The sequence below is a fragment of the Ciona robusta genome, chromosome 9 (assembly GCF_009617815.1).
Source record: "Ciona robusta chromosome 9, ASM961781v2".
Lineage (NCBI taxonomy): Eukaryota > Metazoa > Chordata > Ascidiacea > Phlebobranchia > Cionidae > Ciona > Ciona robusta.
This window is the reverse complement of record NC_143243.1, coordinates 1666583-1690441: the sequence shown is the minus strand read 5'-3', so window position 1 is coordinate 1690441 and position 23859 is coordinate 1666583. Positions and strand designations below refer to the sequence as shown.

At 33.6% G+C, this 23859-nt stretch overlaps 1 protein-coding gene across 2 annotated transcripts; it reads right to left on the bottom strand.

Moving 5' to 3' along the window:
- Positions 1–5: 5 nt before the first annotated feature.
- On the bottom strand, positions 6–23025 carry LOC149730674 (electroneutral sodium bicarbonate exchanger 1-like). Of its 2 annotated transcripts, XM_089885045.1 has the most exons (28): positions 22255–23025; positions 20316–20459; positions 16883–16955; positions 16440–16580; positions 15820–15979; positions 14234–14394; positions 13874–14062; positions 13343–13473; positions 12406–12529; positions 11446–11564; positions 10738–10887; positions 10300–10397; positions 8598–8772; positions 8052–8185; positions 7666–7739; positions 7163–7263; positions 6772–6842; positions 6022–6137; positions 5573–5679; positions 5134–5286; positions 4700–4813; positions 3961–4122; positions 3266–3578; positions 2788–2972; positions 2147–2299; positions 1821–1906; positions 1495–1599; positions 6–1349 (listed from the first exon to the last, which is right to left on the bottom strand). In XM_089885045.1, exons 1-28 carry the CDS (start codon positions 22486–22488, stop codon positions 1199–1201), a joined length of 3924 nt encoding a protein of 1307 aa, XP_089741171.1. In that variant the 5' UTR covers positions 22489–23025; the 3' UTR covers positions 6–1198. The 2 variants fall into 2 exon arrangements, with proteins under 2 accessions (XP_089741171.1, XP_089741172.1); XM_089885046.1 differs by lacking the exons at positions 20316–20459; positions 22255–23025 and adding an exon at positions 18013–18172.
- Between the last annotated feature and the right edge of the window lie 834 nt (positions 23026–23859).

Sequence of the window (23859 nt, the reverse complement as noted above, 5' to 3'; positions counted from 1 at the left end):
AACTGTTTGTTGTTTAAAGCAGGCTTTATTCCCATATCCAACCAGCAATTACAAACGCGATAACAAACGCATATGTTTTTAACAAAAAATTAGAGACGTATGTACATGACAGTTCAATCGAGATAGATTATAACACTTTATAACAATTACATAGGCACGTCATTCTTGGTAAAGTTATAACAGTGCATATTATTTAGGTTCAAACCTTTTCTAAAATTATTTTATTTTAGCACCAGAATTTATACTTTCACTTTAAAAACAAAATCAGAAAATTTAAATTAAGTACCAGAAATTCTTTGGTGGCAAACACAACATATTTGTACCCTATTAATTTATATTTTTAGCACTTTTTGTTATAAATTGCATTTGTACATTAAAGATTAATAAGCAGCAAAAATAGTAGGATTCAATCCAAAAATTGACAATCCTTGTAATTAGTGGTGGGTTAGTGCAGTAAAAAGCAAGTAAATGATTAAAGAAAATGCGTATTAAGAATTGAGGCAGCATAGTAGAAATTAATAAAGCTAGCTCAATGTTTCTTAATAGAGCTTAAGAGACACGGCCCGCTAAGGATTGAGCTATAAACAAACTACGGCATCAACACGGCATACCAGTTGTGTAAGTGCTACAAAGATGGCTTATGTCAAGTGTCGCTGGAAAGGTAGGACTCTTGTTTTTATGCAGTGGTGACAGGAAATGATTTAAACAGAAACATAGATATATATGTAAGTTAAAAATTAAAATGATTTAGTTCAGTAAGAAATTACAATTGCATTATATTAAAGGTATGTTGGTTGCTAAAAGAAAAGAATTAAACACAATTGCTGGATTTGATAAAATACTGTTGAAAATCCAATACTGGCTAGTGCTGGTATTTGTGCAAAAAGTTAATTCTGGACAAGAAATTAAACTTTTGAGGGAATATTGTTAAATACAATGATATTTATACTTGGATGGAATTACAATGATAGAGACCTGATATGAAATGGAATGGACAGAATTAGTGTTTGCTACGTAATCATTTGACAGGCAATAATAAGTGGACAGGATTCTAGTTAAGAAGTCAAAAAAGCAGAAGCAAAAAGTTTGGCTTAAAAAATTGTGAAAGACATTTGGTCTATGCTAAAAAGTCACGGATATGCATAAAACTTAATATAGGTCATGTATGTAGGCATGGTACACCACTGTATATACACATTTAGACTCCTGTTTCTTCATCAGAGGATATCTTGACAACGATATCATGTAGGTTGTTAACCTCCGCAAGGACCTCACTGTTGGTTGAGTAACTGTTACTTGGATAGCGCTTTTTCTCTTCACTTTCATACTTTTGCGACCGCCTTATTGACCTGTACAGAACAGCAAGACACATACAGTATAGAAAAATTGTTCATAGCACTGAATAACATAAAACTAGATTTAAGAAAAATATTAATTAAGTAATTTGAGAAGTTTGCTTTGAGTAAAATGTAAAAAACTGACAAATCCACACACCTTTTCCTTAGTTCACTTTCACTTAGTTCATTATTTGCGATGGTTTTCCAAATAGCAGTTTGTGCCATGTCCTTGCTGATGTTGACGGTGTGGGGGTCTTGAGGGCTGTACAAACATTATGGGATCATAACAAACCAGGATATAGATCGCCTCATGTCAATGCAAAATTACAATTCCTTGCTTGCTTCGCCACATTTATAGCATATTACACCATAAAGAACTATTAGTAAGATTTTACAGACAAAATAATTAAAAATGTGGTGAAAAAGAATTTATTGAAAAAAATTAAACCAATTTTAAACAAGGAATATTTAAACCAGACTTACTCATAGTTGATCTGTGAGACAGGAATTGTGAGGACTTTTCCATCTTGAAGAGGAACATTTACTGTACCCCCTCCGTACTTAGTTAACTGTGAGAAAAATAAGTATTTCTTAAAACATATAAATATAATATATGATATTAGACCAACTGTTTAAAATTCATCCTCACACAAATACATGAGAAAAGTAAGTCAAGGTAACAAAATGTTATTTGTTTAAAATCTTTCTGATCTTCACTATAGGTAAATATAAAACTAATTTGTCTTTAAAACTTTTAATTAAAATACAAAAAGAGGGATGTATTAAATATTTCAACAGTTGTTCCGTACCTCCATGCTATCTTCCTCTTCTTCTTTCTTCTTCTTCTGATCTTCCTTCTTCTTTTTGGTTGACTCCGGCATAAGATCATCGAGCCACATCAGATCCTGTTGCGAGAAGAAGCAAAAGTCGAAAAGTTTGCGAACTCCAACAAGAGCAGCGACCTGGAACAAAGATAAGTCAGAACATGTTTCATATTAATATTATCTTATCAACTAACAAACTGTTGGCCATTTAACCATGTGGTAAAACAATATTTATTGCTTACTGAAAATTTGAAATGAAAATATACCCTGAATAAAACAAATTGCGGCAATAATTTGTTTATCTACTGCTTCATACATTCTGAGGAAAACACTAAATTACACCAGAAAACAGTAAGTGTAGTTTAGTGCTATGGCTCATCTCATCGTAACCAAAGGACACAGGGATCAGTGCTTAGTATTGATATCCTCTGCAGCACATTGCTCCAACCCAGTGGCCACTAATGGTTTGTAGCACCTTGGGTGTCAGGGTAATGGACCAACCATATGGCCTGAATCTCAGGTGCCATGGTGGGCTGTAGGACCTCACCCATGTAGAACATAATCATGAAACTCAAACAAGAGGAGTTATATAAAATAAAAAGAAGAAATTTTTAATCATTACCCACCATCATAGGGAAGACAATAGATACTGGTGATGTAGACTTGATAACCCAAAGTACAATGAGCCCCAATGCTTGGAAAGCAGTGAACAAGTAAACCTTAGGTAGTGGTACATGGCGAAGGTATATAAAGTCAGGTTGGTGCTTTGGTGGCATCAAGAATAATTTCAAACGATCAAAGAATTGAACACCTGGTTGAAAGAATGTGTATGATTGGTAGAAATATTAAACGAATGCTATGAAAGAACTTAATGAAATAATAAAAATATTTTTAAATAAAATAAAAACTGTTTGATGTATTAATAAACAAATGCCGACACGAATATTACAGACCCACTGTTCAGTTCGCACTTTTTAAACAGAGAATTTGTTTGTATAACCAAAAACACACCAAAAATTGTCTAAGTTACAGTTATGAGTATTTTTTGAGAGTTTTTAAAAAAATACAAATGTTATCCTTTATCTGCACTAATATATTTTTCACCTTTCAATGAAGAAACCCCCATGTATAGGAAGACACCATACAGCACAGGCATTGGAATGTATTTCAGTATAGGGGTCAAGAAAACTGACACCCCTATCATTAAGAATATCATGATTCCCGTCACCCTTTGTTCACGGACCCCTAAAAACTTGGGGATTTCCCCTGGGGCTGTGGTTTGGGACTCCATCCTCAGGGAGTTAACGTGGGTGATGCTTAGAACTGTCGCAGCCACGAACCAAGGAAGACCCATCACTGAGCAGATGATCAACATCACGGACACAACAAGAAGATCAAGATGATACCCGCATCCTTTCTGTAAGGTAGAATATTTCATATAAAGCAATGATATTTTACCGCTGTTGTATAATTACGCAAGTGCCATAGCAAAGTGGTTGGTGTGTCTGTCTCTAGCCTACAGTTTAGGGTTCTAGGCTTGGCACTGCTACCATTGCCAGCTAACCTCTTTAACTGCAAATGTTTCAAACTCAGTGGTCAGACAACTTTTGATGATAAAAATGATAGGCTACTTATTTTATCCTTGCATGGCAAAGCAACAACAGTCGTTCTAACATGGGTGTTCTGCCACGTAATTCAACTTTGTAGGTGATTTTTGGATTTTTAATTCATTTTTAGCATGGCAGATAGTTTAGACAAACAATAAAGAACATACACTGCAACATACACACAAATCCTACCCTTAGTTTATTCTCCTTTCTGTTGACAATGACAGCTGTGATTTGTTGGTCCATGAATATAAGTATGGTGGCAAGTAGAGCAGGTAATATGGCCATTGGAATCGACCACCATTCATTCTTTCCCAAAGGATCGATGAACCATGTTCTGTCATTTCTTGTGGGCTGTAAAATCGTTTTCATAATAGTAATGTAGGAAACTTGTTTAACACCTTCAGTATTTAGTATTACTTCATTATGGTTATGATATAAGTCCAGCCCCGTGGCTTAGTGGTTGGGCACTGCATTGTAACCCTGTCTGATGCTCGTCACTGGTACAACACCGTTGGTATGTGTTATTGCGCAGGACACTTGAACATTGTCCCAAACCCAGTGGTTTTATGGCAGACAAAACATTAACTTACTTGTTTTCATATAACAAGCAAACCAGACTATTTTCAACCATAACTAATAATATCATTATACAGTAGGGTGGAGAAAGATGGAACACCTTTTCAATCTATTTTCTCGTCCCATTTGGAAGTAAACAAAGAACATTCAAAGAATTATAAAACTGTATTCTCACAATTCCATAAACCGTTTTTAATTGTTTAAAACACGATTAGGGTATTTGGATATTATGTTCTAAAGGTGTCCCGTCTTCCCCCGCAGTATTATAGTTATTTTTACTCTTACTTACTGATCAGCTGTACCACGCATCAAACAGAAGACAAACATACTTTACACACACCAGCCATCTTACCCTGAATGATTCTGGTACAATAAGTTTGGAAGTATCCAGGTCCATTAGAATGTCAAACAGAACCATCAGACCAATACCAATGGTGACGGCAAAGTCACTGATGATGGAACGAACCTGTGTGAAAATAACAGACAAAGACTTAAGCATTTAACTAATTTTCTATTCTGAATTATATTTGGTCGAAGTGGAAAGAGTTTTAGAACGGAAATTTTCTAAAAATGATCCCTTCAAAGGACAATGAGAATAACTGTTTGGCGATACAGGACCAATAGGGCCACTAACGTGTTGAATTATAAAAAAGTACACTCCCAAAAAAAAACCTTAAATTTAATGTGAATTGGTATGGGAAAATAGAAAAATACCCTTTACACCACAAACAAGATATAAAATATCTGAAAAAATGACGAAAAACCCTGTGGGTTTTTCAATCTCACCTTGGTGGGGAAATATCTTGAAGTTTTAATCGATTTCAACGTCATAGAGATCACAAAAGTTCCAAAGAATAAAATAACTGACATAAGCATTGCATCTGGTGCATATGGACATGAATCCCCATACAAGTTTCCACATGCAGTGTTCATACATTCCTGTGTAACAAACAGTTAAATAGAGCAAATATATACCCAAGGAGTGGACAATGTTATTACAGCATAATCCACTATGTTTTCACAGTAAAACCCAATTCAATTTTCAGCTACCCACTTCAAAAGAACTGTAAACAGTATTTTATCAAACATATAATAACTCTTAAATCAGGCCAATAAAATAATAAGAATGTAATATTTTGAACAAGCCAGGTCTAATTTTCAAAACACAAAAAAACCCACTAAGACAGTAATATTTTTAAACAACATCTAATTATAACAAACTCACATGTTTTGTCTGGTTGATCCAATCCACGGTATCAGTATTATTGATGAAAGTAACATTGTCAGCATAAGCACACATGTAGGATGTGTTGCTTGTTTTGAATAAAATACCTGTAAATACAAAAATGTTAAGAATCGGCCCAAGTGTATGGTTATTATGAAACAAAAGATTAATTTATAATTTGTTACATGTATACACACTATGAAAGTTACATATTTTTATTGCACTACAATGTTATAGAGTTTACTCTTAATAAAATATACTGGTTTGCTGTCCCTTAAATAGGAATTTATTTATAGGTTAGATAAATTAACTTAACTTTTTTCATGGAAAACAGTAGAAAATTTCAAAATGGGAATTTTTGTTTATAACATACTGAAACCAGACCTTATGCCAAGAAGATATACCCAGCCAGTTAAAGTCATTTATAATAATAGTATATATTAAGTTACCGTGTGAGCTGCCTCCATGAGATCTTGATAAGGCTTCCTTTGATTGTATAATCATTTCATCCACAGTTGAGTTTGTAACATTATGTTGGTTCAAGTCAGGCGGAAGGCATTCACATCTGATTCATAAAATATAAGTTTAATATAATTTAGGTTTGTACCAAAAAAATACATTAGGTTTTTAAACTGTTCAGTTGAAATTTAATTTTAAAATCCAGCTTTATATGTTAAAAATAATATTACTTAAATATAATTTGTATATAAACTAACAAGCACACTGAACACATATACCACTTATGGGTAAATGTATTACCATGTAAGTTTTATTACTAATACAATATTGTTGCTAATTATACAGGCCGAATTATTCAACTCAAAATGGTAAATGGTTGGCCGTAACCATAATTGGAACCCCGGCAATGCTGCAATAAACTCTACAATCCATAAGATATTTATAATGAGTAATACCAAAATTTTACCATGAAATAACATCAATAAGTTGAGCAACAGTTTAATTAAATGAGCAATATCCGTAGTGGAATATAAATAAATAACTTTGCTTTGTGTGGTTACTGGTTAGCAGGGTCAGTGGGTCACTATGACTAACTTGAAGGTTTTGTTATGAATTTTAACTTATGTTATGCCATTAGAAGCTCCACTGTTAACCTGAGCTCAAAGCTCATGTTTAATGTTTATAAAAGAAATTTGTGGCATGTTTAACGTTTATACAAGAAACGGCAGGATGCTACTCACCCATATTGTGTAATAAGATCAGGGTTCCATCCGTACCAGATTTTATGTTTGTCGCCTTCATGGATCAATTTCTAAAAAAATATTTTTAAAAATTAATATTCAAGTATGAAAGTATCCAAAGGTTAAATTTGATTTTAATATCCAAAATAGATAGTCAAGTAGGTATAAAAGTTTAACTAAAAGGTAATACATTACAAGGCATCTAAAACTGTTGGGTAAAATCAAGAAAATGGAAAATACCAACCTAAATCTCACTACCTAAGAAAGGTATACAACCCACTGGTACCTATAACATATAAGACTTGAATATTTATACAAAACTTATCTAAAATATAGCAAGAGCATGAACAAACTGTTTAGTAAAATGTCATAAATATATTAATATAATCACCTTAAATGCTTCGTATATGAAGATCAATGATATAAGAGCAGAGAATGATTCTTCAGTGTAGCGTGTGACATATGATATCAAACTACTCGCATCAAGTGCCACTGAAAACATAGGTTATATGTGAACAAGTCGGTATGTAATAACATAAGGCATCTATATATCTTATATCAGAATGCTTTTATGTTTATCTTCGAAGAAAGATGAATCACTTGTGGTTGACTTGAGGTTCTAATAAACAATGGAAACACAGCAGAGGTATATTCTGTTTTTCCTATGTACAATAGTCCTACAGGACCTCATGTTATATTCAGTTTACCCTATGATTACTTTATATAGTGGCTAATATGATATTACATAACTAGAACGACAATATTAAATGTATATGCAATGAAATGACCTTTTTGTTTGTTACGTTTTCGTAACAGTATACCAAATAATGTTCTTTCTATTTAAGAAAATATTGATATTGTTAAAAACAACACCAATGTAAAGTTATGCCTTACCAAGTCCAATGCATATAGTTCCTGTCCATACACCAACCCAGAATCGAAAGGAAATATATTCAATACCAGCAGATCTGTGATGTTAAAATAATTATTGAAAATAACGACAAATGGGGGCTTAATTTTATATAACAAATTAAATACAACTAAAACAGTATATTTCATAGGGAAGAGAACTAACTTTAAAAACAGGTTGATATCATATGTTATACAAGCAAGTTTGAAGCTAAAAAAGCTTTTATTTTTTATTATTATTCAACAAATTAATCATTGAGGTTCCCGGTGTTTTACAACTATGAGTGGTAACTCTAATTTAGCACCGTAAAACTGCAAATTCAAAATCGTTACGCCTATGATGCCTATACAATGTATGGACACAAACATACGTGCAAATCTCAAACATGATCTTTTCAAACACAAGAATCGGACCCGTGCTTCCTATAATAGTAAGTGGTTGGCCAGCTAACAGATGGAATGAGATGCCGGATATTGCCCCACCAAATATTGACTCCATTGTACCCTGGAATGTATTACGCAATAATAGAATAAACTATTACATAACAATACTATCAATTATTAAGTGTTTAAACTCTCTGGGGTTAAACATTGGTTTTCAAGTTACAAGCTTTGGTTTCATGCACGATTTAAATATTAAATAGGATAGAAAAATAGACAGAACAAAATTACACACAAAAAACTAAAATGGCATTTTTTGAAGGCTTTCAAACTTAAAGTTCTTTTTGTTAATCTTTAGAATAGCAAAGGCATAATGAAAGTTGTTTTTTTTTGCAGAAAACAAGCAAAAAAACAAACATACTTAATTTACTTAAAGTAGGCACACAAATGTATCTAAATCAGTGTAAGGTGACATACGCGCTCGATACATTGGCGTTCTGTCACTTTTATCTCTAAGCTGATAAAACAAGACTCACGATGTAATTGTGCGTAGCATCGCCCAGCAAACCTCCGAATGTTACGATTGGGGTCAGGATGGCAAAGTAGAGAAAGATGAACGATGCAAGACACTGAATGCTTAAACAATCTTTGAAGTCGGAGAAATAGAAAGGTGCTTTCCGTTTCACGTCTTCAATCAAACCACCAAAGAATCTGCAAAAAAACAAAATATCGTGGTCTGTGAAATTAAACAAAAGGCACCAATAATTGTGCAAACAATGGTGCACAAAAAAATAATTTTACATTTAGGATTTTCAGTGATGCTTGTAACATATGTTGTAATGTAAGGTCTTGTTTCAAGGTGAGAGTTTTATTAAGACTAGAAAATGTGTTTGATTAAATAAGTAAAATATGTACTCATCGGAAAATTGCCAAATTGGAAATTAAAATCTTCTAAACACTTATTTACGATCAACATGGTTTATTTGATGGCATTGATTATTTTATGTTCTGCCCATTGCTACGACTGACCTGGTGATTTAAACTAAAGGCTGTGTGTACAAAGCATGTCAGGATATATTTGTTTGCTGGATAAACCTTATAAACCAGCTTCCTCATTAAAACATTATTAAAAACGTAAATGAGCAATATCCTTAGTGGAATAAAAATAAATTTGGTTTGTGTGGTTAGCAGGGTCAGTGGGTCACTATGACTAACTTGAAGGTTTTCTTATGAAGTATAATGTGTGTTAAATTGAGACTTTCTTTCGGTGAGAAAAACAAACATTCACCATTTTAACAATCTGTCTATCAAACAGTTTAAAAAAAAACATTTAAAAAAACAGAAATTGCTTTAACCCTATGGTCAGTAACTGGTTGTTCAAGTTGTCAGCTATACAGAAACTAAAAAACAAGACCAGGCACAAAGTTATATACTTGGTACGTTGGTAGTATGTAAGCGCGGCCATGCGGTATAGAGTTTATAAAATGATACACCCAAGTTATAACTTAAACTAAACTCCCACATAAAGATTAATAAATGAGAATCCTTTAAAGTTAAATAGTTCAGTTTATTCAATTAAATAATAGCTTAAGTAAACATCCTTAAATCTGACCCACTGATCCTCTTACCAGTTGGTGGTTATTGAGATATTGACCTAAATACAAACTCCTGCTGGTTTGGCAAATCACCAAATCACGGATATTGGAAATCCAGGATAAGTTTAATAAGCCGCAGTTTATTAAACTGAGGTTTTATATCCACACATTATTTAAGTGATATATGGGAGACATGCTCCATGGGAAAATCAAACCCAAACACTAAACCACACACACGACTACTATATAAAATTAAACAGAGTTTGCTGCTGGGCAACTAACTACTGCTGAGCTGAGCATACAAAAATAGGAAAAAGTAAAGTTTAAACAACTGTGCAACTAAGTTGTAGCTTTAAATGGAAATAAAGAAAAAAATTTAATTACGTTTCATTTTATGTTGATAATAAAAAACTTAGGCATCATCTGAAGTAAAAAGATCAAACCTTAAAAGTTATATAATTTATACAAAAAGTTTAAAAAACTTTAAAAAATTATATAAAATACAAACTTGAATAGAAAAAAATATATAAAATACAAAAAATGTATTTTCCCATAAATATTTGATACAGATTCACTGTAACAAGTAGAGAAATAATAAACGCAAAATAATAATCAACTAAGTTAACATAACATACACCTTTACCTCCCAGTCCGTTGTAGTTCAGGTCCCAACACATGTTCGGGCAATTCATCTTCCATCTTCTTCATTCCTCCATTTTGTTTTGTTTCCAATCGCTTTTTCTGTTTTAAAATTAAAAATTAGTTAAAAAATGTTTGTCAAGTGATCGGTTTATGAGAGTGGGCCCTTTAAAAATATTCAACCAAATTTTACATTTTAGGCGATCCAGACTTTAAAATAAAAGAGAAATAAGGAAAATGTTAAGAATTTGGTTTTTAAATAAAAACAGGGAATGTGATGTCTTCCATTGGAGAATTTACAATAAAGAATCTTTTTGGCATTCTAGGTTACAAAAATCATAACGTAAAAAAGCATTGTCATCAAAATCCTTTTTAAATAAACAGGGGTCTATGTGTTGTACAGAGGAGTCATCGTACAACATCAATGAGGATTATCACGAACCTGATTCCCAGGAAGATCTTTTGGAGGTTCGATCCTAATGCTTGCATCCCACTCACCGGGTGGCAGCACAGTGACTTGGTCGAGAAACTCATCGATGCCTGATAATAGATCGGCGCGTGTCTTTGCTTTGTATGCTACTTCATGGAACACCTGTGAAAGTGGGGAATAATAGTTGAGGGTAAAAGATTGGACCTTATTTGTACAGTAGACATTTTTTATGTCAATACAGTCGGTTTGGGGATTAATAATAAACCAATTTTGAATACCTTGGTAATAGTATTCTCAAATTCAAATTAAAAAAAAAAGAAGTTACAAGAGTACTTTAAAGTTTAGGGTAATACATTCTGCTTCATTCGGCTGTAAGGGGGTATTTAGGGCTTAGGCCAAAACAGTAGACTTGCTTAGGCCAATAAGAATGTCTTCGCATAAAACATTGATTCTCTTTCACGTAATACAGTAACGCTCATTAAGTAGCTAAAGTTAAAATTTGTAAGCTGATACAATGGGAATTTTTTGGATAATGCAAAATACATTTTTAGGCAATAGAATTGGTCTTTGAACATTACAATGAATAAAAAATATTCCTGAATGGGAATTGCGAAGTGAAAATGTATTTTGATATCTACTTAGGAACAATAAAAGAAGGCAATTAAAAAGGTCTTCTAAAGGGAAAGGGATATTTTAGTAAGCAGTTGACATTTGAATTACCTCATCTGCCATCAGAGTAGCAATAGATCGTCCAATTTCATGATATTGTTTGTAGTTTCCCACTGGTCCCAACAGAATGAATAGAAACCGCGTTGGAATGGGAACCTCAGTTAACCGACCTGACATGAATTGAAAGTTCATTGAAAAGTTTTGTGGTTACTGCACAAAGGAGCAGTTTTCATTGTGGTCTGTAGTGGCGTATATAGGACAATATAAACAGGCAGAAGGCAGTGTCGAAACAACTTAAATTTGAACAAATTTCTAATTTGCTATATATAACACACAACAACACAACTATGCTACATGAAGATATTAAAAAAGGGGAAAAGATTTTAAAGAAAATCAAAAATCATACTTCAAAAGCTGAGACAGAAAATTAGTACTGAGGAAAAACAACTACTGTATTAGTCATTACATCTAAAAGTATGTTTCGAAAAGAGTTTCAAACTAAATTCCACAAAAAAAATTGTTAAATGAGAACAAGCAACAAATAACCTTAACAAAACAATAAATCCTCCTGCTGAAAAATGATAAACAAATAAACATTTAATACATAATGGCACAAATATTTTAACACCATTTTAATTTATTTAATCAATATTACTAAAGGTCAAATATGATAAAAATATTGTTTTTTATACTGTTTAACAACAAGGGCAAATATAGACTGAAACACACTCTATTTAATGTATCATTACATTTTTATTTTGGGTAAACACAGTTTAGATAAGTTCTTAATATTGAGTTTTTTAACTTAGTTTTCAAATCTAATCTTTATCTGGTAGCAGGGGGTAACATGCCACTTCTAGCAGGGGGTAACAGGCCACTTCTAGCAGGGGGTAACAGGCCCACAAAATCTCAGGTAACATGGCATGTCACAGTTAAGTCCTCACCCACATAAAATAGAACCGACAGTGGAATAACACGCAGTCGATAAAGAAGAAGACTCTCATCACTCACCCAAACATACACTTTCATTAAGTCTCACAAAAGCAATGATCCTGTGTTCAAGGAAATCCACCTCTCCAATTAGAACATTTGATGCTTCAGATCCGGAAGGAATTTTCTTCATAAAGTTTGGAACCTGTTTAATATAAAATGCTCATTATTTCAACATGTGTGTTCTTTTACTTATTTTTCATTAATCATATGTAATTTCTTTTAAAGAAACAAAATGTAGGAAAAATTTACCCAAAACATTCAAAACCCATAAAGTTTTTAAATAATATAACTTAAATATATACTTAAAAAGAATTAGTTGTAATTTTTCACTTTAAAAAAAGAACAAATAAACAAAATTAGGGCAAATTTAATGAACTAAACAACAGCTGTGTTAAAACTCTATCGTGATTTATCGTTTCAGTATTTCAGCGCATTTGTATGGCTGTTTAGAGTTAGTTACTGCAACACAGACGTGCCCTTGTTCCACCCTTTGCATACCACGTGTCGGGTTACAAGGAAGGATTATTACCACACACACTGCACAGGCATTCATGCAGAACCAGCAAGGTCACCTTGTACAACGTGCTCAATGAGGTGAGGCATACCAAGAGCATACCAAGAGCAAGCATTGCATTTACACGGAAGCGCCAAACAACAAAACCCCTCTAAAGTACATACCCATATAAGGGTATTAAAGTATATAATGGAGCGATTCATTTATACAACTGACATGCTTTGTTTTAAAGCCTAGAATATAATCTTTACAGCTTATTTAGTAAAGTCTAACAGCAAATTAAACATTATATGGCTTTACCTTTAATTTATTTTCCAATGTATAAATTCAATTAAACATTTTAATTTTTTAATGATAAAACATTCTTTTATTTCTCTTAACCATTCTTAAAGAAACTTCATTTTTTACATTTATTCATAATTATGAGGATTATGCTCTGACCTTGTTCTTTTTTTCAGGATTTTCAGCAAAACTGTTTTGTTGGTCCGAGCTCATTGCAGCGAAAGATGAATTAGTGACCATGCTCTTGTTGCGACCGATGGAGCTAGGTGCCGTGGTGCTACCTGTCATTCCTGCGCATTCAATCATTGTTAGACGGTACTTCTAAATTGGTCAATAATATTAAGTAACAGGATGTAGGAGGAGGGTAATTTAAACCTACAAATTGTTTTTCATTAGTGCGGGTCATAGAGTTATTAATGCAATAAAAAAGCTCTTTGCTTGGTTTATCAGATAATAAATAGCTATAAACAAAGTAAAGTAAATTTAAATCTGTTGAATATTGCACAAAAAGGGTAAATTACATTAACAAGGGCCAAACTGAAAAAGAATAAGTAAGAACATTAATATGGATCTATTTTAAACATAAAATATACTTCAAAATTACAGTAGATTTAACTATAAATCACAGAAACATAAATTCACATTTTTTAAATTATACATATATACTTCACCTAGTTAAAACAAAAATACCTTTCTTTTTGTCATCCGAATAATTTTCCCTCCTCCCCACCAAGTTAGCAACCGATTTAACGGAAGCCACTCCCCTCTTCTTCTCCCCCTGGTGTTCATGTCCACTTAGCAAAGCCGTTCGTACACGCTCACGCAATTCATCATCATGGGGAAGATGACCTTTGTTAACCATCTGGTCAAGAACCAAGTCTGTGAAAAAGTTAAAAAATAGTTGTTATTATTATATGGCCAATTACAGAAATAATAGAACAAAAAAGAGTTTTAAAAAATATTTTTTGGAATCAAAAAGTTGTTTTTATAAACTCTTTAAAACAGCAGCCTAACCAATGTTAAAACTTGATTTAGAGAAAATATAATTACCTGCAATTTCGGTGATTTCCTGTGCCACCATATCAAGTTGGACCACACCGTTCAAAATACATGAACGAAGCTCAAACAAACTGTGTAGACTCAATGTTGCAACATGGGGTTTGCTCCATCTATCCCCACCTTCCTCCACACATTCCTCAAACTTTATCCACCTAGAGAATGATTTTAAAATTTAACAAATCGCCCGGCACGTGCCTGCATTTTAAATTGAGGATACAGGTTTAAGCTTGGCATGCTAGCATTGCTGATTTGTCGTTATACGTCCTTGGGCAAGAAAAGTTCAAACGACAAATCAAACCTGAGCCATGGCACGACCTTTATTGCCATGTGAATATAAGATACATTTGTATAAACTTGGTTGCTGTATTTTTATTGGCTATTCTATATGGCTCCTTACTGCCAATGCTTCCATAAACCGCACAAAAAATGCTAGACAAAATTTTACTCACAAGCTTTATTCGAGTATAGTCAAGTAGTTCTAGTTAAATAGGGCATAAAATAAACTGGGTTAATAGGTTAACTAATTCACAATAACAAGTATTATATTAAAAGTGTTTTTGCACGCTTGTTTTGATTTGCAAGCCACAATTTGTTCTACTCTTGGAAACCAATCATATAAATAGATTTTCTGTTGTGGTGTTCATTAAATATAATTACTATCATCTAGTACCACAAAAGTACTTTAAACATATTAAAGTAATGTGAGATACATGTGGTGGTTAATGTGGTCATTCTCATTATAATTACACCTGTTGCTAATGCAAGTAAATAAATATTTTATAAGTTTACGAGTATGGAAATGTGAAAACAAAAACACGCTTCCTGTAACTTTACATATCACAAATGTCAATGTATAAGTTGTATAATGTAACTTAAGATAAAAAGGCTTAAGGCTAAACTAACAGACATTTACAGAACAACAGAATTTCAATTACATCTCTTGTGCGCAAAAACATAATTTTCTCAAAACATTATTGTTTTGTTTTCGTTGTTGAAAAACAACTATAGGAAAAGCAAAACCAGTATATTCTATTGGATTAGGAGACATAAAAATTTATACATATGTATATGTTGTTGTTCTCAGGTGCATTTTATATGTATTTCGGTATTTTTAAAAATGAATATTATAAGATTATAAAACAAACCATTGCCGAGAGAGCAGTTTAACAAATATGTTTAATATATATAAATATATATATAAGTAATGAAGTTGAACATAACCTAATATTGCATGTCAACTAAATCTCAATGTGGTAATTGACGCAACATACATGTTATAGTTGATTGTTTTAGGAAACGCTGACTTCCCAAATACCGGTGATGACATAATAAACGTGTGTGACAAATGTGACAATCGATTTATTGTAATGCGCTGTAATTATTTATAAGTTCAATCATGTTTTTCAACTTTAATATTTTGTAAATTTTTTAACTACGCAAACGAACACAGATGTTTAAACTAGAAAATAAACTTCAAAAACTGAAAAAATTGCAGCCTGAATTTTTTTCAAGCACAAAAAGATAAAACTATAAAATTTTAAATATAAATATGTCTTATATCTTTACTATTATTATACCTTGCTGTTTCTCTCCACACAGTCTCTCCATCATCTTCAACTTTCAGTTCCTCCATCTCAGTGAAGAGGCAGGGAGTTCCATCGCATCCAAGGAGTCCGGCATCATCTCTATCCGGCTCGCTTCCAAGAATAAATTGAACTTGTTGGTTCGGAGGAAGGACTGAGGAATAATGGAAGTCATTATTTATCAAGAGATTGTAATAAAAAGCGATAAACCTACCATTCCAAAAGATTTAAGTTTTTCTGTTGGTACTAAACCGAATATAGGTAAAACACAATATACATTATATAGTAGGGTGGGGGAAGATGGGACACCTTTAGCACATAATATCTAAATATCCCGATCATGTTTTAAACAATTACCAACGGTCTATGGGAGTCGTGAGGTTATGGTTTTATAATTCTTCGAATGTTCTTTGTTTACCACTAAATGAGACGAGAAAATAGAGGTAAAAGGTGTCTCATCTTCCCCCACCCCATTGTACATATAAACAGAAAAGGCCAATAACAATGGGTTTACAACTGTATTATACATAGGACTGTTCATTAATTATTACATAATGTTTTTTCCGCCATGCTGAAGAAAATAAACAGTTTGTACAAATATGAGGCGAACTTACTCATTTTTTCTTCCTCTTCTTCTTTCCTCCATCTTTTCGAACCTTTCGTCGAGCTTCGGTGTTCCTTCCGTTTGTGGTGTTTGTGATGTTTGTGCTTGTTGGACGCTGAGTGCATTCCTACGTACACGTTCCGGTGTTGATCTGGTCAAAGAAAACATGCTTAAGTGGACAGAGGATTGTACTGTCCACATTTGGTCAGCTGTGTCAGGCTACATTAAGTGCAACGAAATTTTAAAAACAGAACATTTTTGGAAAATAGACAAAGTAAGACAAAAGTGTCTTGAAAAAAATAGTGTAAACAATACCCTATACAAGCTGACATTTTGACATTTTAAAGCATCTGTTTATATATATATTTATAATTTTTGTAACAACATATTGACAAAAATATATTATACACATTAAAGAGTTTAATTAATAAAGTGATGAAAACAATCACACACAATCCAAGTCGTCCATTTGTGCTTGGGAGGCTTTCCTGTGGTCGAGGATTGGTTGCGACTCATGGTCCAAGCGCTGCAATGCAAAACAAAGTTAAATCAGGATTGCTTGTTAACAAAAGTGTTCAGATTACAGGAAGAGCCATGAAATTTAATACTGATGACCAAAAGTTTTGGCAAAACAAATCAGCCGCGAATAAAACAATTTCATTTAAAATATGACTTCTGGCATGTGACGTCAGAAAGCATGTGCAAAACAACTTTTAATTCAATAGAGGTGTGTATTTGCTAAGTAAATGGACACATGGTAGACAAACTGCTTGATAGGAGCAAGAATTTTAATGCGATTTAAACAAACAAACGTAGAGTTAAATAAAGAAGAGGAACAAACACAATGGCCAGGTCATGGGGTCAATTTCAACAGCAAATGAAAACTTGGCCCTGCAAAGACATCATAGAACGCATATAATTAGATGACCACTTTAAATCATGTTTGCAGAAACTTTCAAAAAAACAAAATTTTGGATGTTTTTGTAAAAAAAAATTGAAACAAAACAAAGTTCAATATTATAATATATATATTTACAATACTAGCAAAAAAATAACAATATTAGAATCAAATTAATCAGTAAAAATGAGCATTTAATATTAAGTATTAATTTATTTAAGAGTCCTTATTTAATATGAAGTGTTGTTTGCATTCATGAAGTATGAATTTAAAATTAAACTTGTTATTGAATTAATCAAATTAGATTGGCAAGGTCAATGTCCATGGAATGTGTATTAGACTAATAAATCATTACCACGGAAAAGGTCAACAGTGGCGAAAGTTTAAGTGAAGTGCAAATACAACAGTCTTAGCACTTCCCCATTAAAGAGCTACTATGCTGCTCCTGACCGGCATAATGATTACCAAATATATGCTTGAAAATGTTATTTATTTTAAATAATAAAGGCCATTGTTTCGGACGATAAAGGATACTGACCAATCCACACAACATAAATTGTATAAACATTAAACAAGTAAGCAAACATGTTATAACGCAAATACAAAGCATAGAGTTTGTTTAGAAGCTCTTTACTTTGTTTAAGCCACCACAAAACAAAGTCTTACGCAAACATTTAAAACTCACATGAGAAAAAGCCCCGAAGTCATTTTCATCACTAGATAACATTTCACAAGTTCCTATAAGCACCTTCCAAAGTGTGAAAATGACCTAACAGCTATACAAGTCTGCTGTTAACGCGAGTGAAATTAAATATTAATGTCAATTAGCACGATTTTTCAAATCGACAAGTATGTCTGTTTATACCATATAGTAACTCCAAAGCATGAAAGCAGAAATAAATAGAAAACTTTTTACTCGCAGCTATTTATTGTCACAATTAATGTTGATTTAATGTATTTTTTCAGACGGAGATTAATCAATCAACGTATGTGACCGCTGTTGAATTTGCGTATTTGCACACGCCAGTCTGAGTGCTTGGCAAATATTTAACATTATTAAACGCTAACATGTGAAAAGCTAATATACTCACACTACACATTCGTCATAAAACTAAAACAAACATGACATATTTTGCTCCGGTAGCTTTATCTAAAAACACTACGTTTCTTACGATATTTTCGCGCAACTTGCCACTTAACCATGCAGTTAAAAATGAACGAAAAACTCTAAGTTACGTGCTCAGTAAACCTTGAATTTTTCGGAAAACAACTTAAATAGTTTTTTGCATGACTTGCAGTATGACGTAAATGCCCGTCACGTGAGCATTCTTGAAATACCCTACTTTTTGCACAAACAGAAATTCCCTGCACGCGTGTTCTGTCTCGCTGCTAACTTATTAAAGCTAAACCCAATGGCAATCGGAGAACGAACAAAACAGAATACAGGCGATCACGCAGTACGCTGTTATAAGAAAAGCCTAAGAAGCACGTTCTCAGCCAGACTTCCATCGTCGAATTAATTCTTAAATTTCGTTGCGGTCCATTTTAGCAACAAACAATTGCACGCGAGACACACGCCGTAAGCGTTCTGTCTACCTGACTGTACTCTAGTGACATCTCGCGGTTTGATCTTCCTGACAAATATTTACATCGAAAAACCGATGTGTCGGTTCAAAATAAACAAAAACGAAATTGATTTTAACCTTAAAAAGCATGAAATAAAGACAATGCACTTTTTAAGCAATTTTGCAACGTGTATTTTTAGAGCAAAAACAAATATATAACTTTTGTATAGAAAAGCTCAATAAAAAAAGTTGTTTAGACGGTGTTTTACAACCAGAAAACAATATGTTTGATTTTATAGCTGGTTTAAGACGATCTTGGCATATTAGGCAATACACAGATAATAATATTTTTCTAATGACACCGTGGAAAGACCTCCCAACAAGTAACTCGGCTTGCAAAAACAAGCTGCGAACTTGTTTCAACTTGTACCACACTGATTAATCAGAAGATTTATGAAAGTAAATCTCCGATCAAATGGTTAAACCAGAGTCCGCATATGTTTATATGCGACTCATGTAACGAAAATTTAATCGGTTACCCACTTACACCATTTTATAGCCTAACGTGTAGCAGAAAAACAATATCTATATACATGAACGTAAAAAGGTCGCTTAAGAACAAAACAAGTTTGTTCCACCAAAACAGTAACATAGTTCTTATAAATAAATCTTATACCTAGCATAACCGTCATCTATAGACTCGTGTGACCTGCCTGCTGTCCCCCGTGACCACTTCTATATACGCGGGAAACATTCGTTGCCTTCTTGGTTATAAATAGTGGGAAAGATGGGACACCTTTTTATTCTGTTTTCACGTCTCATTTGATAGTAAACAAAGAACATTTAAAGAATTATAAAACTGTTTCCTCGCCACTTACATAGACCGTTGGTAAGTGTTCAAAACCGGATCAGGATATTTGGATATTATCTGCGAAAGGTGTCTCATCTCCCACCTTACTATAATATATTTTTACATGCCAAAATTAAATTAAATGAGCCCCTAAATAAAAGGTTACATAGTAGGCGGAGAAGGGACAGCTTAATATTCTATTTTCTCGTCCCATTTGGTATGAAACAAATAACATTTAAAGATATACAAAACCGTATCTTCACGACACCCATACAAACCGTTACTCAAAGTTTTAAAGTACGATTAGGAAATTTGGATCTTATACACTAAAGGTGTCCCGTCTTCCCTTGTCCCATTATATATTTAAGCTGACAAAATGTATAGTAGAACCAGGGATGGCATTCTCGGCTACGGAGTAAACTAGTCGCCGCCCTTAAAGTTAGTAGGTCGACTAAAAAACCGCGGTAACCAATAGTAACCGCGACCGACTAACTTTAGTGGGTAGCCGAGAATACTACCCCATATTACACAAAAGAAACAGTGAAGCATGCTGTAATATGATAGAACACTCACCCATGGCGAGCTGCGTTCCGGAGATCTTCCCAGAACCATGGTGGTAATAATCTTGGAGTTACCTGAAGTATGACGGGATCGCGGAGGATATTTCTTTCTTTCCGAAGGCGGAGAAAATGAATAACTATAGAACTTTGATGGGTACTGAAAAGAAAACAGGTCGTCACAAATCTATAATATAGTAGGGTGGGGGGAAATGGGACACATTTTTATTCTATTTTCGGCTGGTGATTTTATTCGTGTATATACCTCAATTTTATACGTCATTAAAGTCAAGTCAATAGCTCAGCGAAGTAAAAAGCAGTACTTTTAGCAATACATGAACAGCTACGTTTATGGAATGTATAAGAAATGAAATGTCATAAATATGAACCGCCTTGTTAAAGGACAAAGGGCATTTAATAGCTGTGTTCGAATGAATAACTGTTTTATGGCATCTTATTACGGTGTTGTAGGAATGACTAGTTGGTGTGTCAAATATGAATAAGCATAAGGGTTGTGAAGTGTTTATCATGCACTGTATTTAAACTCTATTTTGTGATATTGGTCATCTCGGTACGAACACAAACTCCACATTTATAGTACTTTACCATAAGATGAGAGTGAGACACCGTTAGCACTATACCCATATAAGCACAATACCCATATTTCTTAATCGTGTTGTTATCAATTAACAACGCTCGTGGACCAACGGTTTGTGAAAAAATAATGAAAACATGAGCCATCTTATCCGAATCTACAATATGTTTATGACAATTTGCATATAGGGAAAACGTAAATACGACGACTCATTACAAAAATCGGACATGATTACCGTGCGAAATCGTTTGTTAAAATCATGCTTCGTGGCATTATATAGCATAAAACTGATGCGGGAATCTATTTAGCGTATTCTCATATCCTTTAACATTTTGTTTTTATCATCCCACTAAAAGTTTTGTGAATCTGGAGACTTAGTATGCAAATGTTCTAGTTTTTCGAGAGTTTTTATAAATTCAAATAAGTAACCCGAAACGCTTCTAAGAAATTTGTGACAAAAGTTAAAAAAATATATCCGAGAGATTACTCGACGCCAGAAGAAACGTGGTATAGTTTATCAGCAATTTTCTCTTTGCCATTCATAATAATACCTGACAGAAATTTTGTGCGTAGATAAGAATATAGTAATTACAATTATATTTTAACCGGGGAAAAATAACATTCGTCCTTACAAAACAACGTACTGGTGTATTATATGTCATGAGAAAAGTATTATTGATCTAGTGTTATAACTTTGACATATATGCTTCAGGCTATATGTGAATTCGCGAAACAGGGTGTATTGTGTAAGGTTTAACGCAAAAGATATCATTCATTTGTGCATCCATTTACCATGCATTCAGCATGCTTTTCATGCCTGTTATACATGCGTGATATACCCATGTGCCTTGTCTACGTGATGAGACTAAAACGTGTTGTTATCTTCAATACAGTGCAAGCAAACATGTGGCATTATAATCCGTATCTTATATGAACCGTGAGTCTAATTTCGATGGAAACTGACTGTTATGAGTTGGTTATTGATACCAGTTGGGAGTCGGATGGATTAAAACAACAACTCCGTCACGAGAACCCTTGTTGAACTTATAACAACGTGATCTGTGTATTGTGTACTGTAGAGCCTATATACCAGGCTGCCGTGTAGCCCAATAACGTCAAAATTTAAACTTCAACCAGACAAGCAATTTTATGAGAATTTTAAATCGCCGATGTCCGCTTTAGATTATGGATAAAGTATGGCTTAATTGCGCATGTTAATTTAAGCCATATAAATATCCCTACTTAAATAAACGGCCATTAATTCGAAACGCGAAATTACATTATAAACCATCAGTATTAGTGCGCTAATACTTCCCTTACAGATCTAATAATAAATCCCTAAATAGTTAAAGTGTCTCACCTTTGTGTTTTCACTGCTCTCTACATCAGGCACAAAACTGTTGTTGACATAAGCACAGGAAGTTTGTTTGTTTGATGCTAAATCTGAACCATTCTGGTCCTCGTCAACTCTTTCAATTTGTACAATAACGTCTTGTTGGTGTCTTGCTAACTTCCTATGCGCCAAATCCTCGTCCTTCTCGCTTGTCTGTAAATCCGTCCGTGCAGCAGACTCTCCCTTTCTATCTGTAGCCATTGCTGTAGCTGTTGTGTGGCTTTCAAATCACCAAGCAATCGGTCAGTTGTGCCATGCTATTGATTGATCGGTGTACAATTAACGCGCGCGAATTAGACTGTGTTTCAAAAAGCCGACGGCCGACAACCTGACTATTAGTGTAGACCGGTTCTCGTTTCACCGAGACTGGTGTTACAATACAGCAGGAAGACGCGCCGCCAGCTGAAACGTTGTCTGGATAATCACAGACGCTTGCGACACCCGAGGCGTGGAGTAGATACGAGGGGATTGTGATTTTTGACGCACGTGCGAGTTCAGTCAGCTCGAACAAGTTACCTTTCAATGAAAAGCTAATGTTACCGATTTGATCGATTTATAAAACCTCGTATAAGGTTCCCTTACTTTATTATAGAGACAGCTCACCCAAATACAGTAATGATGACACTTAACATACGTATCCGACCGCACTCTGCAGATGACTAAACCTAAAATACGTCATCACCTATGGTCTATCATTAACTTAGGAAAACAGATGACGAGTCTAATCGAAATTCCTACTCCTCCGAGTTTTTTTCGTTCTTTAATCTACGAGGTAAAACTCGAGGAGCCCAAAAATAGTTGTGATGAATCGTGAAAATATACGCGCCGATAATAGCATAGCACCTGTAGCTAGTTTCGATTAGATTAGAACTATAGGAGTTTTAAACAGCATAAATTTTCTTCTTTTAAATATGGAATAAACACGTATACCAACACGCATAACAAACTTAATCCACATGATACTTTCGTTGCTGAAACTTTTTTATTCAAGTCAACTCTGGCTAATACAGAAGACGTACAGCGCCGACTAGTCACATTTAATCGACAACCAACACGCACTCGAGGTTTTATACTTTCGGGTTTCTAAAGAAACGCCAATAATTCGTGCTATAAGATATCGTGACTTAAAATATACAAAAAGGAAATGGTTGCTAAAATTTATCTAAAGTTCTGTTTCTTAGTTCTGTTTAAATCAATTTACTAAAGTTCTGTTTAAATCAATTTGCTATGTACATTTGGACTTACTGCCAGAGCTTATATAGTTTGTGCGGGAGGGAATGGACAAGAGAGAATTCGATTTTGTTAATCGGATTCATTTTGTTAAATAGTTTAAAATTTCACAGACGGGATAGAATTCAGCCGTATTTAGATTATCTTTTGTTATTTTTGACTGGGTAATTTTTCCAGCGCAACATGAGAGGACATTAAGCATACATTTTGACAGAAAATAGTTTAATCTTAAATGGAAAGACTTTTTCCAGGAAGTTCACAAAATAAGTTACATTAGAATCCTGCTTATTTACGTACTCTAACTTATCTAATATTGCATCTATCCTGCAATTTTATTCAACG